Genomic DNA, 18661 nt, shown 5'->3' on the forward strand with positions numbered 1-18661 from the left:
AAAATTCGTTTTCTCATTATTTAGTATATACAAAATAGTCTGCTCATTCACAAGTTATAATTCTGAGACAATTTCCAAATGTATCAATTTTTGTTATTTATTTAGTATAAGACTGGAATCCAAATATATCTGATGTTACAATTATCTACATGGAACTCAACCCACAAAAGTTATGAGATAAACACATTTTTTAAACCCATTATTTAACTTGCCCTAAATTCGTCATTGAATATCGAGTTTAATATAGTGTGAGACTGGTAGTATAATGTATAATATCAGTTGATTATAGTGGTCAGATATCCATTCTTATGAAATATTAGATTTTAATGATGGTCAAATATATGAAATGTACCATGTACATTGGAGCAATAAATATTTCATTCAGAACTCCATGTATTTTCTATATTTTCTATATCTCAGTTTGCAGTTTCTATGTTAAAAAGATAGAGATAGCTGGAAATAATTAAAAGTTGGTACAAATTGAAAATGTAATGTTTTTGTTTATTTAAGGCGCACCAGATTACAAGTTTTTAATAGATTCTTCAAAGAATTAGATAAAGATCACAGCAGTTCATCTAAAGCACCGACTTTCGGAAGCTTTTGGGAGTTATATAGTGTTAACAAACAAAAATTGATAATTTAAAAATGTCACAATTATATTATGCACATAAATTTTGAACTATTACAAAAACTAAATATATATTAAATACTTGGTAGGAAGATGTTCACAGATTATCATATAAAAAATATACAAATACACTCCCCCTCAATATTAACAATTAAAATGAAAATAAATAGGTTGAGACAGTAGGGGAATTGCCTTCTTTATATGACATTCTGGTATATGCACTAAACAATAAACTAATAAAAAATGCACAAAATAAATTTAAATGTAATTAGTCTCGTCAAGTTTTACCCAGTGAAAAGTTTTTGGTTTTACTTGTGTAGTGTTTACCAATTTTCCGTGACAACAAATATCAAATTTATTTTCTTTTAATTAAGTTGAATGGGTTTCTTTAGTTTCTTTTCAAACCATCGTTGTTTGTATTAAAGAACAGAAAACGAATGATGTAAATAGAAAAACCCCGAGAACAGTAAAAGGATATTTCCAAAAGTAGGTTTTTCATGTCACTGAATTTTCTATCAGTTGATAACTAATATAGTAAATATTCACTGAAATAATTTAAAAAACTGTTCACGGAAAAGTATTAGAGACTTAAATCACATTAAATACTTGATAACAGCCTACTCTGTTGGGATATTACCATCTTAGTCATTTCGTGAAATGGTAAGAGGTTTCCTCTTTTATCAAAATTACACTAGTAAAAAAGCTCTTATTTTGATAACATGTTGCGAGGTACACCCTACACTTGGTCTTTTCAAATATTAGAGTTGCTGAACACTTGAAAAACCATCAACAAGAATATTTTTGGCCATATCAGAAAATAGCAATTTGATAGATTACTTTAAAAGAGCCTCAAATTCTTGCAACTAATTAATTAGAATTGAAATGTCTAGTTTTATTCATAATCTCTTTTGTTTACGTTAATGAATGACCATGAGTGAAAGAAGAATTATATGAAAGGAACCAAAGGTGGAGTCAGTTCTATCGTAATTGATATTAAAATATAGTATGAAACTACCATGTTTCAACATCAATTAACTTTTCGCCGGGAGTCGGTCAGCAGATAGGTGTTTTCGTTATTATGAGGAAATAACAAATAACAAGTGAAATCATCATTAAAAGTGAATTGGGAAGTGAAATAGAACAAATGTTTTAGATCATCCAGAATACGGCTGGCATCTGGTGCGAAAGTCCAAGCGCCTGGCGGAAAATTACATGATTGTTAACTGTGGCTTAACTCTTTTATCTTAGTGCAAATTGATAGGTATCTTCAAACTTTGAAGTATTACCAGTCAACTTCGTTGTGTCAGTTCACTTTTGTTTTTCAAATATTTGAGCGTCATGATTAATACAGAATGTTTTTGTTTTGCTTGTGCAAATATTTGAAAGTATTATTTTGAAAAGAGCTTTATAGATATCAATACGAAAATTCAGTAAGTTATAACAAAGAATTTAAAAAATGAAAGTATTGAAGGAGATGGATGACGTGTTTGAAGAATATTAAATGATTATGTAAAACAAACGGGGCAAGGTAAATGATTTGAGGAAAATTGAAGACATTCATAACCAAAAAATTCTAGGAATATATCCTTGAATCATGTACGGTAATAGAAAATTATGATTTCATTTAAAAAATTTAAAAAAATAACGACGCTTATTAACCAAAGTTACATTTGCACTTTTCAAACAGTTGAAAACTCTTTCTTTTTATTAATTTATTTGAACATTCACATGTTGTGATAGGAAGGTAGAGAAAAAGTAAAAATGTTATTGGGCATTAACAAATAAATTCAGAATATATTCATGTGTATATACTGCAGATTTATTAATGATGGTGTTAAGAAGAAATTGGGAAAGCGATGGTTTGTTAGTTAATATACTAATTCATATTGCGAGAATAAAACCGTTAAAAGAAACAATATAAAATACCCATTTTCACTATTTTTCTAAGATGGCCAATTTAAATGAGATATCCATCGTATATTATACAATAATTCTATAGAAACAATGAAAGGTGGTCCAAAAAATGAAAATTGATTTTGGAGTTAGAAATTGTAGTTTTTGCCAAATGATCAACAATTTTTAGCAGAAAAGCTAATATGATTTTAGATGTAGATTGTCACAAAAATATCGCAAATTTCAAATTCGCTGCACAAATTTAATAACATTCGATTTACAAAATAAATAATATTTGTCTAAAAAAGAAAACATTCTAAATTTTCATCTTATATTATATAATGAACTTTACCAAGAAAAATGTTATTTTTGTATTATTTTAGATACTATTTTTGTTAACACCTTAGTTAATTCAAAAATAATTAAAAGCAACTATAGAAAAATTCATTCATTTGATTGCAAGACTCTTGTTTCTCATATCGGAGATATAATTTAGAAATAAGCTGATCAAATTACAGAACAAGTACTTTGATTTTGAACAATTAAACATTTCCCCTATAATTGTTGATCTATTAGATTACATACAATATTCCATTTCACAATAACAGCTTTTCTCAATTTGGACTACTCTATAGAGAAACGTTTTAAAACAAATTTAATGTCACTGGACTAGGCATTCGATAAAACTCGAATAATAATAAAATAATAATAGAAGCATAATATTACACGTATAAAATTAACCAATATATTCATGCAACACAATATCAGTCTGTGAAAATAAGGGTCTCTTTTAGAGCTAAAAGTTGCTCTTCTCCTAATTTTATTTTGTCTGATATTTCCTTAGAATCCATCAGTAACTTAGCTTTCATATTAATGAAGTGGTCATAATCAGCATATTCTTCGGAATTTAAGTATTTGTAAAGAATATTTGATACGTTAACGCTTCTTCGGTCAATGCTTTCTTTCAATTTCTTAGCTTCTTCGAGTTGATCAAGAAGTTTATCTCGTTTAGCTTCTAAAATTCTCTGTAAGTTAAATTAATATTAGTGCTATTACTTTCTCCCAAAACTATTTCATGATTTATATGTTACAGTAAATGTAATAAATTCATGATTATATAAAATTAATGGTGATTATATATAATCACCACTGAATTTGGTAAATACGATAATCTATTTCATGTTTATCAAATTTACCTGTTAGTTTATAAAATCCTCGACTCATAATGGGAAGTAACTTTACGGAAATTAGTCTGGCAACCACGTGATTTCAGAAGTAGCTCTAATTTCATTGCATATAGACATTTTTTCGCTACCCTCTCGTAAAAAAATAAAACATTGGATATAGGCTGAGCGTTTTAATTCCAAATAACTTAATATTATGGATATCAAGACAACTGGCCTAATAAGCAGGATAAGTTGATTAAAATTTGATGTTAAAGATCTGTAATACTTTTACAGATATAAAGTAATAATTAACTATACATTTAACGACTTGTTAGAAAAATCCAAATTAAATAGAAAAAATCTGATTTAAATCAAAAAAATCGCGAACAATGCCAATGAGTCACGATATATATCATATTCCCCATTACGACTTGGGTACTTTATAAACTAACTGGTAATTTGATAAAAATATTTATCAAATTCAGTGGTGATTATGTATAATCACCGATAACTTTATATAATCACCGATTTATTATTTTTACTGTAACATATATACCAATGGTCAACACAAAAAAGCCCATATTGATATTTCATTACATAAACCTTGAATTTCTAGAAAACCACATATATATATATATATATATATATATATATATATATATATATATATATATATATATATATATATATATATGTGGTGTGTGTGTTTTTTTTATTGATCAAATATCAATAATAAGAATAAGAAGATTACCCTTTCTGGATCATCATCTGACATTCCCATCAATGCATTCTCCGCCCTGGCCAATCTTCCTGATAAACTTAATAAAAGACTAGTGATTTTCCCAATTTCTTCTACATGTAATCTGAATTTCGCCACTTCGTAAGGCCTGGCTACCCTGTTGATATGTACTTCGACATTTTCGCCGAGTTCGTCGTTAATTCTGCATTCGTCCCCGACGATTAGCTGTTCACTACGTAATACCTCGAGTTTCTTATCTAATCGACTAACTAATTCTTCCTGAAAAATGAGAGGAAACAGATAAGTGAAGAATCCCTTATGTACATTTCTATAATGCTAGAATCATTAATAATTATTATAATTCAGTGGCTAATATATCACTGTTCAAGAAGAGTAATTTGGATAAGTGTAGATATAAAATATACAAAAATACGCGTCCAAACATATGAAATCAGAAAGAAAAATATATCTGAGAAACTGACCTTATGAACCAAAATAAGGACGTTTTGGTAATGAATGGAAAATTTTTAGATTTATTTTTTTAGTAGATAGCAATATAAACGACTGGTCATACTACTATATTTTATAGAAAACTATCCAAGTATAATTATTATATATTTATTAATATATAATTATATATTAAATTTCTCGTTAACTACTAATGTAGGGTTCTTAGACGTCTCGAAAATTATCACTTTCTCTACAGTGAAAAAATATTAAATCATTCAAAAAAACATTTATGATTAATATTATCACCAAACACTTACCTTCTTTTGACTAAGATCTTTGGTATTTTTGAGAATATGACAATTCTTCATGTCTTGGCTGTACCTTGTGAGAAGTTTGGCTTTAGGTTCAGATGTAGTGAAATAAGTAGATGAACCTGATAATGGACTCGTTGGTTCAGTTGGTGATATAGGAGAAGAAACTGGCAAGCTGAGAATGAATAACACACATTCAGTGAAGACCAAAAATATCTATATATTTATATATTTTTCTATTTCTTATTTCTTAGACCTTTTAATATATTAATGCATCTAATTGTTCGTGATTTATAAATTTATCTTCTTTTTAAATCTATCAATAAAAATTATTTTTAAAACAGAAGTGACCTAAAATCAAGAACATTTATATTTTTAGTGATGATTTGTCTGAACAAAGACTGAAGTAGGTTAAAACGTCAAATTTTTAACTGTTATTTTAAAGGTGATTTTCATAAAGACCTAACACCAAGACAAATAATCACGAAAAACATATAAAAAGGTCTAAGAAGTAAGAAGTTGGATAAATTTATATTTATACCTTGCAATAAACATTTTTTTCTTTTATTCAATGCTTTGACACTTCATAGATTTATTTTCAGTGGAAAAAATATAGATATATCAATGTTTGATTCTTTTTTTTTATTTTGTTAAATGAATCAATAAGCTGTTATACTTGAATATTTTATTTTTTTTTTAATTTCTGCCTCGATGAGATCAGAATCTTAATTCGGAGTAAGTCGCCAAGGTTGTGAATATCCTTGACCCGTCCCAAATGAGTACACAATAAATACGTTCGAACGTCTCCTTTGGATAGTTTCATGAAATGGGAATTGCTTTTTTATTGAAAAAATAAGTTGTAGCTCCTAGAACTGTATAAAATAAAGGTGTTCCTGAGGTGGAGTGTTGATAAACATAAATTTGATTATAAAAATTGAGCATCCTGTGATTTTTACCTTACATACCTAAATTTAGATGTGGCAGAGGACACAGCAGTCGTCGTCACACTGTTAACTGGCGATGTTAACGTGGGAGGGGGCGTACTACTTGGAGTATTATTTTTACTTCTGAATGGTGAATTAAGAGGTCTAGGCCTAGAGGTTACATCCACTCTAAATAGTCCTTGTACATAATCTGATGGCTTCTTATGTTCAGGTAAAGGTACTGAAAGAATGACGTAATAATTAACGTACATACTATATGCTTAGCCAAACTTTAATATCTTAAATAAATTCATAATACTAACCCAAAAGTTCTTTTAATCTATCTGAACTAGGCAGGTGGTCGATCAGATCCTCAGCTAACTTCTCATATTCGATTTCTTCTTTTAACTTCTTCCTCGTAGGCAAAGGCGTAGGAGGTAATTCCTCTTTTTCTGTTTGAGAAGAAGCATCCGTAGTCGTAGCATTCACTCTCAAGACAACTTCAGTTCTTTGGATCAGCTGAAGTCCTTCAATGACTTGGGGGTAGTCATCTTTTAATACAAGTGTCGAAGTTAAAGGTGGAGGGGAACTGGAGGATGGTGGAATATTGGGTGAGGAGGATGAAGGACTTGGAGACTGTGAAAGTGAAGTACTAGGAGATATTGGTATTTTAACCGGTGATAACTTTGAAGATGAACTAGGCGAAAGTGTTGGTTTGATTGGTGGGGAATTTCGACGTGGAGATTTGGGAGTTCCTGACGAAGTTCTTTTCGGAGAGGATGGTGGTGTCACTATTGTTTTTGATTCTCTACTGGGACTTATATGTGCTCTTGGTAAAGTTGCTGGAAGTGTACGAATGCTAGAAGTAGAACCTACAGAGCTAATCGAAAACCTCGATGAAGGTAAGGTTGTTATTGGAGAAGAAGTTACGATGCTAGGAGGGGGTGGTGTTGTTGAAAATGTAGTAGTACGTAATGGTGTTAAAGGAGAATTTCGAGAAGGGCTCTTTGGTGGTGAAGAGGGTTGTGATTTTGTTGTAGACTTTGGTGAAATTATGTTAGGATTGTTGTCTAAAACAAGACTCATCTGTGAAGGCCTGTTATATTGAGATCTAGGCCCCATCAACTTCACGTTTACCGGTAAAACGTCTGGTAAAACGAGATTCTTTTTCAATTCTTCTTTTTCATCACATTTTTCTATCTTCTTTTCATTCATGGAGGCTCTTCTTAGTATACTATTATTTTTTGAAAGCCTATGTGATGGCCACAATGTCTCTCTCGCATGTTGGGAATCATTGATAACAGGCTCTGGAGGAAGGGCGTGGCCATTAGGAGACATTGTTCTTTTATAGCTGCCACTTTCCGATCCGGGAATAATCCGATCGCGATCTCGTCGTGCTGTTAAGTAGGACGCCTTAGATTGGCTTCTGCAAAGAAAAGAAACAAAATTATATGGGAAATTAATATATATATATATATATATATATATATAATATGAATTTTTATCAGCTATATTATGAGATTTTTCTTATTAGGAACGTGGCAATGAAACACCAAAGTGGATTTTCCGAGCTTTCGAATACTTATGTATTCATCGTCTGGGAACCATCCTCAAATTAAACTTTCCATGATGCTGGGAAGAACACTTCCCGAAAGCTTGGAATTATAGTTTAATAAAGCGTTCTCATTTCCAAATTTGCTGCAATTCCCAATATTCTATTTAGTATATTATATATTATTTTCTTGTGATTAACTTTGTGCAGACAACTTATAAATTATTGTACGAAATTCATTTTATGTATTGTGTACATTATACACAAAATAACACAATATTGTTCAAATATTTTCAATATTACAGGTTTAAAAGTTTTCACTTCTACTAGGAGTCTGAAAAAGGACACAAAAATATGGCAATAGAAATTTTTTTTAGTCTCGTTTGGGTCAGATACAAATATGCCGTGGTCTTCAAAAAATTTCTTGGTATGTTATTGAAACTATTGCAGAAATTAGAAGTAAATATAGTATACGTATGAAAGAATTTCATACTTCACGACAGAAGATTGACAGAATTAAAAGTACTAATCTGATTGCTAACGTGCTAAGAATGAAACGACAATTCAGCGTTGCAAAAGGGTAAGTGATAGAACTTTTTTCATTATCTATTTCAAAATGATTTGTGTTTTAGATATGATATATGATATATGAGAAAATTGACATAACAAAATTTGTACGTTTAATAATATTCGATTTCTATTTTTTCACATGACTTCCTCATATTTTTTTCTTATCATACACATTTTATATTTTATTTATTATTATTTATTTTTACATAATTTTATATTTTCGATTTATCAATTCAAGATTTGTATTTATCAACCCATAGGAGTCTTAATCCTGAGGCGCAAGTTTATTTGTACATTATCATCATTATGATCATTCCAAACACACCTTTATATAAATGTGTTATTTAGAAACTCACATCTGTTCTATAATCTTCACCATCAAAAAGTAATGAAAGATAAGAATCTGAATAATAACGCTTCGTTATAAACAAAAAATGTTGGAGCCTTCATCTAAACAATGTGCCTTGTTAATATTATTTGTTATTAAAAAAATTACGGAACATTGGATGTGATTCTTTAATTCTTTGTCAACTAACAAGGTTGTTACTGCAACTTCTACAAATTGTTTATTTTACCACAATGTATGGGTAAAAAACAATGAACTTTGTGAAAGTTTAAGGTAAATATGTACAAGGATAGTTTGAGAAGGTTTATCTATATTTGTAGAAAACAAACCAATTATATTGATTTGAACTCCAGATGAAATTGGGGTGAAATTTCCGATTATTTTACAAAGTTATATATATATATATATATATATATATATATATATATATATTCTAAAAAATATATAAAATTATAACACTATTAAAAATTACTTATGTTAATCAATTTAGTATTGGTTAAATTATTAATGACATTAAATTTTTATAGGTCAAGCCGTTATGTGTGGAGATGGTAAATAATGAATACTGAGTTTTACCTATTTGCATGTATAATAGGAATAAAAAAATATATGTTAAGTTTTCGGTGAAAGTCTCATCCTCTAATTATGACATTTGTTTTCACAAATAAGCCATTGTTTTGGGTAACAATGAGGAAAAAATATTATGGTCAATTTGTATAGACATGGACTAAAGAAAGAGCATTTGGTGCTATTGTGATATTTTTAACAAGGATATAAATAGTTGTACCGTTAAGTAGAAGAATTGGGTTTGGAAAACATCTTCGTTTTTATTGTTTTAGACTTTGTAAATTTATATTTTACTTGTCGTTAATTAGGAAATATATGAATGTTAAAGAATATTCAAAATGTAACCTATATTTCCAGGTATATGTATTAGTATATTATTAGAACCAAAATTCAAATCAAGGGATGCTGTCAAAACCGACATAGGCTCTTTCGAGGAAGGCATTCCATAGCATAATTGAAGGGAGGCAAGAGCATATATTTTAATGTAATCACCTTCTTTTTATAATAATTCAATGATTTTAGCCGAGTTTTTCTGTAGTTCTAGAAAATGAGTGACAAAAGAGGGAACGACAAGCTTTTTGTTCGCTGAATGAATCTGAACATTCATATTTGATCAACTTTAAGTAGCACTGTACAATTGTATAGAACAAAAATTCTTGATCACGAAGAGAAAATAATTTTAGACATGGGAAATAATACTACCCTCGTTTTTGTCCTTTTTCTTTATACCTTTCATAGCAACCTCTTGTAGAATACGATTGAATGAATTCACTAGGTTATAGTTTCCTTTTGAGTTAAAATACTACCACATCAAAAACAGATCCATTTTATCTTATTTTAGTACCTTTTAATTGATACTGTCGCTAGAAAATCCCATTACATTGTTGCATAACAAACAGATTATTTCAAATTGAGGACTGCGTAACTATAATTATTATCTTTCAATTGAAATACAAAGATTAACATTTGAAGCAATGGGATAATGTGAAAAGAACAAACAAGCACCCCCCATAGCATCTCATCCTCAAAGTTTCATCACTTTTGATTACACTGAAAAACATATACACAACTTAATGGAGCTGAAATAATAAACGTCAACTGCTAATTGTGAAAATTAATGCCACCAAAATATGTATGAACTTTTTCCAACATAACATCATCTACTCCAAATTTTGACAATAATCATTCAAATATAAATGGTTTTCATGGATAAATGCCATCTTTTACTGTGTCTTCAGTTTCAACTAGCCCCAAAAAATTAAAACCAAACTTTTATCTGGTCTTGATGGTTTCTTGCAAAACGATTGTTATTCTTTGAATTTCTATGGCTCCATTTCAATTACATCTAACTTTTTTAAAACAGATTCACTCCTCCACTCAGTTTTCAATTTTATAGAGTCAAATTACAATTACAAGTATGTTACAATAATGTCATTATAATTTGCAATGAAATCTTTTGAGTAGGTTTTTCATTGAGGATTTTATTTTGAACATTTGTACTTATAGAATTAGAAAGTTCAGCTTCTTAATTGTTTATTTATTATTGTTTTTATTGATAGACACAGTGTGTTAGTTACATATTACTTTCATAATTTCCCAGTGATAAAATTGGTTTTAGTAACTAGATATGAAAACTATAAAAATCTACTGGTTATGTATATTCGCATTCCTATGCAAATGAGGAAGAGGTACATTAAATAGACATAATATTATCGTTTCTGATTTGCCAAAGTTCAAGTTTTTAATATATCGATATCCATATAACTTTGAGGTTATAGTATTCAACCAATTCATGATAATTTTGTTCCAGAATAACTATTTTACAGGAGAAAATAGCAGAAATATATTATTTATATATTACAGGACTTCAAGGCCCTTGTCTAGATTATTTTTAACAATTAAGAAATTTACAAAATATACATTTCAAATTCGTTAAGCCCTGTTTTGTTCATCTTTATCTATTCCTTTTATTATAACTCTCCATCCATTTCTGCACACTGGTCTTTCTCTCTATTCAATTATTCCCTCTCTTCTCAAATCCGATGTTTCCTATCTATTTCATTTCAGCCTCTTCCTCCATGTGTGCTCTCTTGGCACCTTACCCTTTGGGCTTTAACTATTCATGTATTATTTGGCACGTGATATATTTCTTTCAGCATAGCATTTGTTCTTTTTCTCATGACTCATTGTTTACTTTCACACCTCCTAGTATCTTTCGAAGAATAACTCTTTTGCGGGAAAAGAATGAGCTGCAGAAATAAGAAAACTAAATACTACTTTGTTTTTTCAAAGCTATTCTTAAAAATATTGGCATGTTTTCGAAAAATTCAAATTTCTCTAAAAAGTCAGTCTCTGTCGTCAGAATTTCTACGTAGACTACAGCAGTTTGACAATCAACTCGCTTCGACTTTTGGTGATGGAGCACTATCTCGAGCCACCATGTTTCGCAGGTTTTCCGAATTTAATTGTGGTCGCAACAGGATGAATTTTGTCCAAAATTGATTGTTGTGGCAGAAAACTTCGATGCTGTGCGTAAACTTATACTCCAAGATCGTCGCATGACATATTGTGAGATTGAAGCATACTTTGGCATTAGTTTGGTCGCCTGTTTTTTCAGAATAACTGGACATGTCACCACCGTTTCATTAGAGGGAAACCAAACGCAAATGACTAAGCATTTTCTACCACGACAATGCGAGCTCTGACACATCATTACAAACGAAAACGTTCTTTAACAGTCAAAACATCGAATTGATGGGTCCCTGATTTCTTCTTATTGTCGCAGGTCAAAAATAAATTGCGATGTCAACTTTTTTCTACATCTGAAGAAGCGGTTGATGCGTTCAAATCTTTGGATGTACCTTAATCGGAATAAGAAAAATACTTCTACAATTGGTTCAAACGCATGTAAAAGTATATTGGTCTTAATTGAGAATATTTTGAAAAACAATAGAGCCATATCCAATTAAAAATATTTCTTTTTATTTGTCTATCTCAAAACTTAAGTAGCAACCCTCGTAAAGTGTGACGTGAATTCCGTCGCACGTATAAATTCTCGAAATGTTTTCATCAGAACTTACTCTTGCGATTCAAGTCTGTGTTTTCTTGTATTGATTTCTGTTTTTCGAGCAAGCTCATTAATTAATTAGTATGCAATAGTTTCAGATGCAGAACGTGCATTTTTCTTCCATGTAGTATTTGGCTTATACTATCATTTACAGGAAACATTTTGTAAAATTAAAAAAGTGTTATTAAATTTAATATTTACTCTTAAAGTTTTTTAGGCAAGTAATTCTTTGATTTTGCTTTTTTACAATACAATATCTATATTCGTGTGAAAACGAGTTTTTTATTGTGTGAATTGAATTGCAAAAATTCATATACCTAATACACGTATGTTTTTATTTTTGAGAAATGTTTAAGTAAAGAAAACTGTAGATTTACGTATTCCATATTATTTGTTCCGTTGTTGCTGTTACATTTCACCATTTACGGCATACAGTTTGCATATAAATATGATCCCATAAATAAGTTTGTAGTCTATAAATTTGTTCTACCGACAAAAGAGGTTTTATGTAAATTACTAGCCTGTCTATGTATGAACTCTTTCATCTCCTTTGGCTGGATAATTATATTAAAAGTGAATATTTATAAGTTGTTGGATTAAGAGAAAAACCGGATACATATTAACTACAAATTATTTCAACTCTTAATTTGGACAGACGATTTTTAAAGAGCTTTTGCAAAGTTATATTCCTAATTAGTTTGAAACGCATGAACACAATTTGATATCAGTGTTTTTAATCGTATACTCATTATAGTGATATGTTAAAATATCGATATTATTCAATTCAGTGAAGCCCCTGATATGTGTGTTAAATTTTATCATTGTCATTTTATTGAAATGAACTTATTTCAAACGTGTGGTTCATCAAAAATTGGTGAATATTCATAAAACAGCAAGTTTAGATGGAGAGGAACTGATCTTATTAAGTAAGTAGATCGAAGTCATTTGACCGAACCTTTCAAGAACATGTTCCAAAAGAAAGTTGTATGAAGTATGTACTTTTTAGTATAGAATTAAGTGGAATTGGTTTGTACAAATACCCCAATTCTTTCCTAATATTGTTAAATAAATAGTTCAAAATAACATTTAATATTCAATATTACACAAAATACATAGAAGTCTAAAAGCTTAATCGTCTCATGGCGTTGTTATAAATCGAGACAAAGGCGATTTAACTTCGGTTGTTGGTTAATGAGGCAAACAGGCAGATAATTAATTATCAAAAGGAACTTAGCAACTCGTTTATAAAAACAACTGTTTTAATATGAAATATAAAAAAAAACAAAGAAAACTATAAACACAATAATGATGTTTCAGGACCGTATTCGATTCACCCGTACACTCGAGCTCAATTTATCCTCTAAAAATTGAATGGAGAAAATCGAGACAACAAAAATATTTACAAAAATTTCTAACTATATAAAGAAACATTTCCACATTCTAGAAAAAATAAGATGAAACGATATAGCGGAAAAATTGAAATATAGCACCCATTTGAACCACGACTTGATTTACAAATAATGTGATTATTTGGTGCTGATATAATTTCATAATTCCGAGTTCGATTTAAGATTATACGGATTTAGACAAACTAGATGATCTCGTAAAAGTGGAAGGGCAAACCTTAGAGATATTCGCAGTTTCTCTTGTAGCTCCTGCTGAAGACACTATTGTTCTTTATGTAACTTAACTTCTTTTAGACTGAAGTTTACTTTACTGAACACACTATTTACACTACCAACACTCACAATTACACTGTCTGGTGTTTCTGAAAACGATAGCGCACGTTATATAGTGTAATTGTGAGTATTGGTATAATGGTAGTGTAAATAGTATCTTCAGTAAAGTAAACTTCAGTCTCTGAATTTCGAAAAGAAGTTAAGTTACATAAAGAATAATAATTTCATACTTGGAACTGTATTTGTAATGAAAAGTCCAATACATAGTTATTGTTCCATACCTATATTTACTTCAGAAGTCCAAAAATACCTTAAGCTGAACACTATAAACGAATCGAACGACAGGTGACTTTCAACCTCGCGAGTATTGTAACGTTCGTTTATTTTCTACAGATTTATTGATTCTCATTCTACACAAAACTGTCCATGAAGAACATTTATTAATTAACTACATTTATCGTTACACCACCATACTGGAATTAACTAAAATAATTTGTCAATTTGGATTTATATGTCGTTACACGTCGGTCTCAATTTATCCAGGCGAAGCATTGATATCACATATATGTGGTATTTCTAGACAATATTATTAGTCATTTTCGCTACAGGCCGCTACACATAACAATATAGACAAATAACAAATTCTAAACAAAAATGGAGAGACTAATTTTCTGATAACGTTATCGATACTTGGGATCAATCCAACACTTTTAAAAGATTTCACACTTTCAAATGAATTTCAGTAATTTTGTGTTTTTAAAATCCAGAATAGATTGTACACAAAAATCATATCATATGTTTTCCACACAATTGATGATTCAGAATTCAGTAACAGCTAATATGGAAGTGACCTTCTGCAACTTACGAAAAAAATAATAGCATACTTTGCTTACAATAAAAATTAAAATTTTGTGATTAGATCATTGAAGAAAGTTATGCTGAACATAAATTTTCTTTCTAAACACTTTCATAATAAGCAATTCTTCAGAAACATTTTTTTTGCACCCTTGGACAAAAATCCTCATAGTCAATCACTCGATGGGGATAAAAATGTTAACCTTGTTAAAGCTTGACTGCTTTTTCTCTAAATATTTTTTACAATTCCTAGATGTGAATGCTGTAAAATGTCATACTAATATCGGGTCTACCAATAAGAATACATAAAATTTAATGCGTTTGTTGTATAGACTGATAAGAATTCGCATTGGAAATTAGACAATTTCTGATAATATGAATATAAAATCCGGCAATTGGCCCCCACGACTCCAAACATCCTCGATAAAAATTTTCAAAAATATTTTGAAAAAGATGTGGCTCTATCTCACAGATAACGTTTAAATCCTGCTTTTAACATCAGGAATTGTTTGCTATTCATTCCTACATATTTTCTATTTTAATCATTAAAGGCCATCAGAATGATTTAGTTTGGAAATACTTGCGGTAATATACCGATTGTTTCTGATACAATGTGGCAAGTAACATTTTTCTGCTAAAACTACATGTTTTTCATACCCAAGCTGCTAAGTGGAATGAGTTTTTACACTTATTTAAACAGAATATAAAATTCAGAACTGATAATAAGGAAGAAAAAGTAATTACACCACGAATATGTAATAAATAAGGCAAATTTCAAGCAAAAAAAATAAAAAGCTAAAGTGCACCAATTGTACAGGGTGCGGCAGCATAACTTCCTTTTTTCAAAAGTTAATAAAACTTATTGTATGAATCAGAAAATTTTTATTCGTTTTGAAGATCAAATCAGTTAGGTGACGTCCCCCATTCTCCATACACTGAGTAAACCGATTTCTGGCGTTTGTCATGACTCTTGCCAGCATAGCAGGCGTTATGTTGGCAATTTCTTCCTGGATGTTCGTCTTCAAATCTTGTAGGGTCCTTGGACGGTTCACATACACACGGGATTTCAAAAAACCCCATAGGAAATAATCACAAGGGGTCAAATCGGGAGAGCGGGCTGGCCACTCCAAATCGCCCCTAATTGAGATAAGGCGCTCTGGGAAGTGTTCCCTCAAAACAGCCATCGATGTTCTTGAAGTGTGTGCCGTTGCTCCGTCTTGTTGGAACCAAGTGTCCCCTAAGTCCAACTCATCTAGCCGTGGGAAAAAAAATTCCTGTAACATGTTTACATACCGGTGCGAATTCACTGTCACTGTGACTTCATTTTCCTCAAAGAACCAGGGACCAATAATTCCACGTGAGTAAATTGCACACCACACTGTGACTTTAGGTGAATGCAAATGCCGTTGATGCAATTGTCGAGGATTGGTATCAGCCCAGTAGCGCATGTTTTGTTTGTTTACGGATCCACACAAATGAAAATGGGCTTCATCACTAAAAAAAACAATAGCGTCCTCAGGAACGACTTCCAGAAAAACCTCACACGCGTTCCTCCGAGAATTGAAGTCACGTTCAGAAAGTTCCTGCACAATTGCCATCTTGTATGGATGAAAATGAAGATCATCATGAAGTATTCTCCTCACAGAACGATCGGAAAGTCCAAGGGCAGACGCATGTTTGCGCGCAGAACGCCGTGGTGATCGCAACACTGAAGTTCTAACTAACTCAATGTTCTCCGGTGATCTAATGGGCCGAGGGACTCCAGTTCTTCGTCTTGTCACACTTGCAGTTTGTCTGAACGTAGTGACCCACGTAACAATTGATTTCCGGTCCGGGACAGGGGCCAAGGGGGCTAAATTAAAGCGATTCCGAAAGGCGCGCTGGGTTGCGATCACAGAACATCCGCTCGAAAAGTAAACCTCAACGGCAAACGCACGCTCCTCACTGTTCCAACGCATGATGGCGACTGAACTGTGCCGGGACAAAACTTTATAGTCCCCCCTCTCGAACGAGACCACTAGCACTCCGTTACGACATCTACCGACTAAATGGCGAACTTTTTAAAAAAGGAAGTTATGCTGCCGCACCCTGTACTTGAACGATCGCGCCACTATCCTTGCGACTGTATATCGTCGGTACACTGAATTCAAATATGGCTGTATCTTGCTTACATCACTGATAGATTGCGTGGCAATCGATTTTCGTCTTTGAAAACTTACAAAAAAATTTAAAACTGATTATTTTGTACAGTAGAGCAGAGATATTTTTATTGAAATGTATTGATTTCTCCTTTTTATTCTCACTATATAATTCGAAAACGGACAATAAAATAGAATTCGAATAAAAAAGTATTCTTTCTCATTTTTTCGTATTTTGAATGAAATAGTGTTGATTTACCACCAAAATTTTAGCACTATATAAATATCTTGAAGAGCAGCATCTAGATATCTTTAAAACAATATTCGCATCGTTGAATATAGCGTAACTGGAAACTGTAAATATCCACAAACACGGCAAAAATAAGTACCAATATAAAATACAAAAGAAAAAAAGGAGAAGTAATACGTACTAAGTAAAAACAAAAAAAAAAGGTTCTAAATTAAATATTTAATTTTTGGAATACCAATTTCAGGTTTATTACTTACTGACTCTCGCGAATTTAAATTGTACATTGTACATTTTTAGAAAAACGATTAAAAACGCAATTACTGGAAATAATAATTTAACCAACTTCTCATGTCACATAGCCTTTAAATCCATAGGAACATTTTTTAGTTAGTATATTTATTTAAATACCAGCTGTTAACCTCTATTTTGCAATTTATTTGATAAAAAGCAATTTTCCAGGCCAAGCAACTATGCTACACCATTAAATTTTATTAGATTTCTATTTATAAAAAAACAATAACATTACATAAAGAATGTTCTAAGCCGCTCCATATCAATTGCTAAATTTCCAGTTATGGCAAATAAACAATAATAAACTATTCAGTATTTTCGTTAAGTGCGTATCTGTTATACGATTGCGATAATAATCGATCGAGTAACAACTTATTTTCCACTGTATTTTTAATTTAGTTTTCCATAAATGAATGCTTATAAGCTGTCACATTTATATCGGGAAACGATATATATTGTTATTATCGTGATATCGATCTCCGTTTGTTCCCAAATCAACCACAAGAAACATTTATTTTATAAATTCTTAATTGGTATGTATGAATGAATAATAATACTTTTTGATATAGAATTAACTATTAAATTACAACTTATTGTTTAACCAAATTAAAATTTGACAATGAAGATTCAGTCAAGAATATTAAAAATTACTGTGTTCAATATCCTAAGCATGGCTCAAATTTAAATAAATTTCAAAGATTCACCTCTATGGTTTTTTGTCTACTTGTCTTGCTCAGGCGAATGTTTTTACCCCTAATAAAAAACTACTTAAAACGAATGAGTTCCAAGAACATTAGGCAACTTTTACATATATTAAACTACCACAAATTGAAAATAAAATAACAAAAGAAGCTCGAATTGGTTATATACAAAAATATACAAATTTCAATACACACTTAGTGGTTACTAATATCGATAAAAATACAATAATTATATAAAAGTGAAATATTGATTTTGGAAAATTATGTACTAGTTAATGAGGTAACCTATTTCCGAGGCTGAAAAACAGGTTCCAATAACTGAAATCTCCAGGAAAAGAACCGGAACACAACCAGAATTAGACTGGAGCCCTGAAAAGAGCTTGTCATCCACAATCATCAACACTTATCGCTCAAACTCCATAGATCATTAATCCGCAATATTACTACTCGAAGTGCCACATTCATCTCAATGTGATCGATATTAAAATAAAAACAGAATTTTACTCCAATTTTCTTGGAACCCTACAATGATTAA

The 18661-nt window shown here is 30.7% G+C and overlaps 1 protein-coding gene across 1 annotated transcript in view; it reads right to left on the reverse strand.

Annotated features, from left to right (window-relative positions):
* Window positions 1-480: 480 nt before the first annotated feature.
* Window positions 481-18661, reverse strand: part of LOC130893880 (protein Shroom) — a 214015-nt gene continuing 195834 nt past the window's right edge. Inside the window, exons 10-14 of the mRNA XM_057800320.1 lie at window positions 6434-7536; window positions 6153-6351; window positions 5194-5362; window positions 4439-4705; window positions 481-3546 (exon numbers count right to left, since the gene is read on the reverse strand). Coding sequence (XP_057656303.1) covers window positions 3286-3546; window positions 4439-4705; window positions 5194-5362; window positions 6153-6351; window positions 6434-7536 — 1999 coding nt within the window. The 3' untranslated portion in view covers window positions 481-3285. The remainder of the gene's footprint in view (window positions 3547-4438; window positions 4706-5193; window positions 5363-6152; window positions 6352-6433; window positions 7537-18661) is intronic.

Source organism: Diorhabda carinulata, chromosome 5 (assembly GCF_026250575.1).
Source record: "Diorhabda carinulata isolate Delta chromosome 5, icDioCari1.1, whole genome shotgun sequence".
Lineage (NCBI taxonomy): Eukaryota > Metazoa > Arthropoda > Insecta > Coleoptera > Chrysomelidae > Diorhabda > Diorhabda carinulata.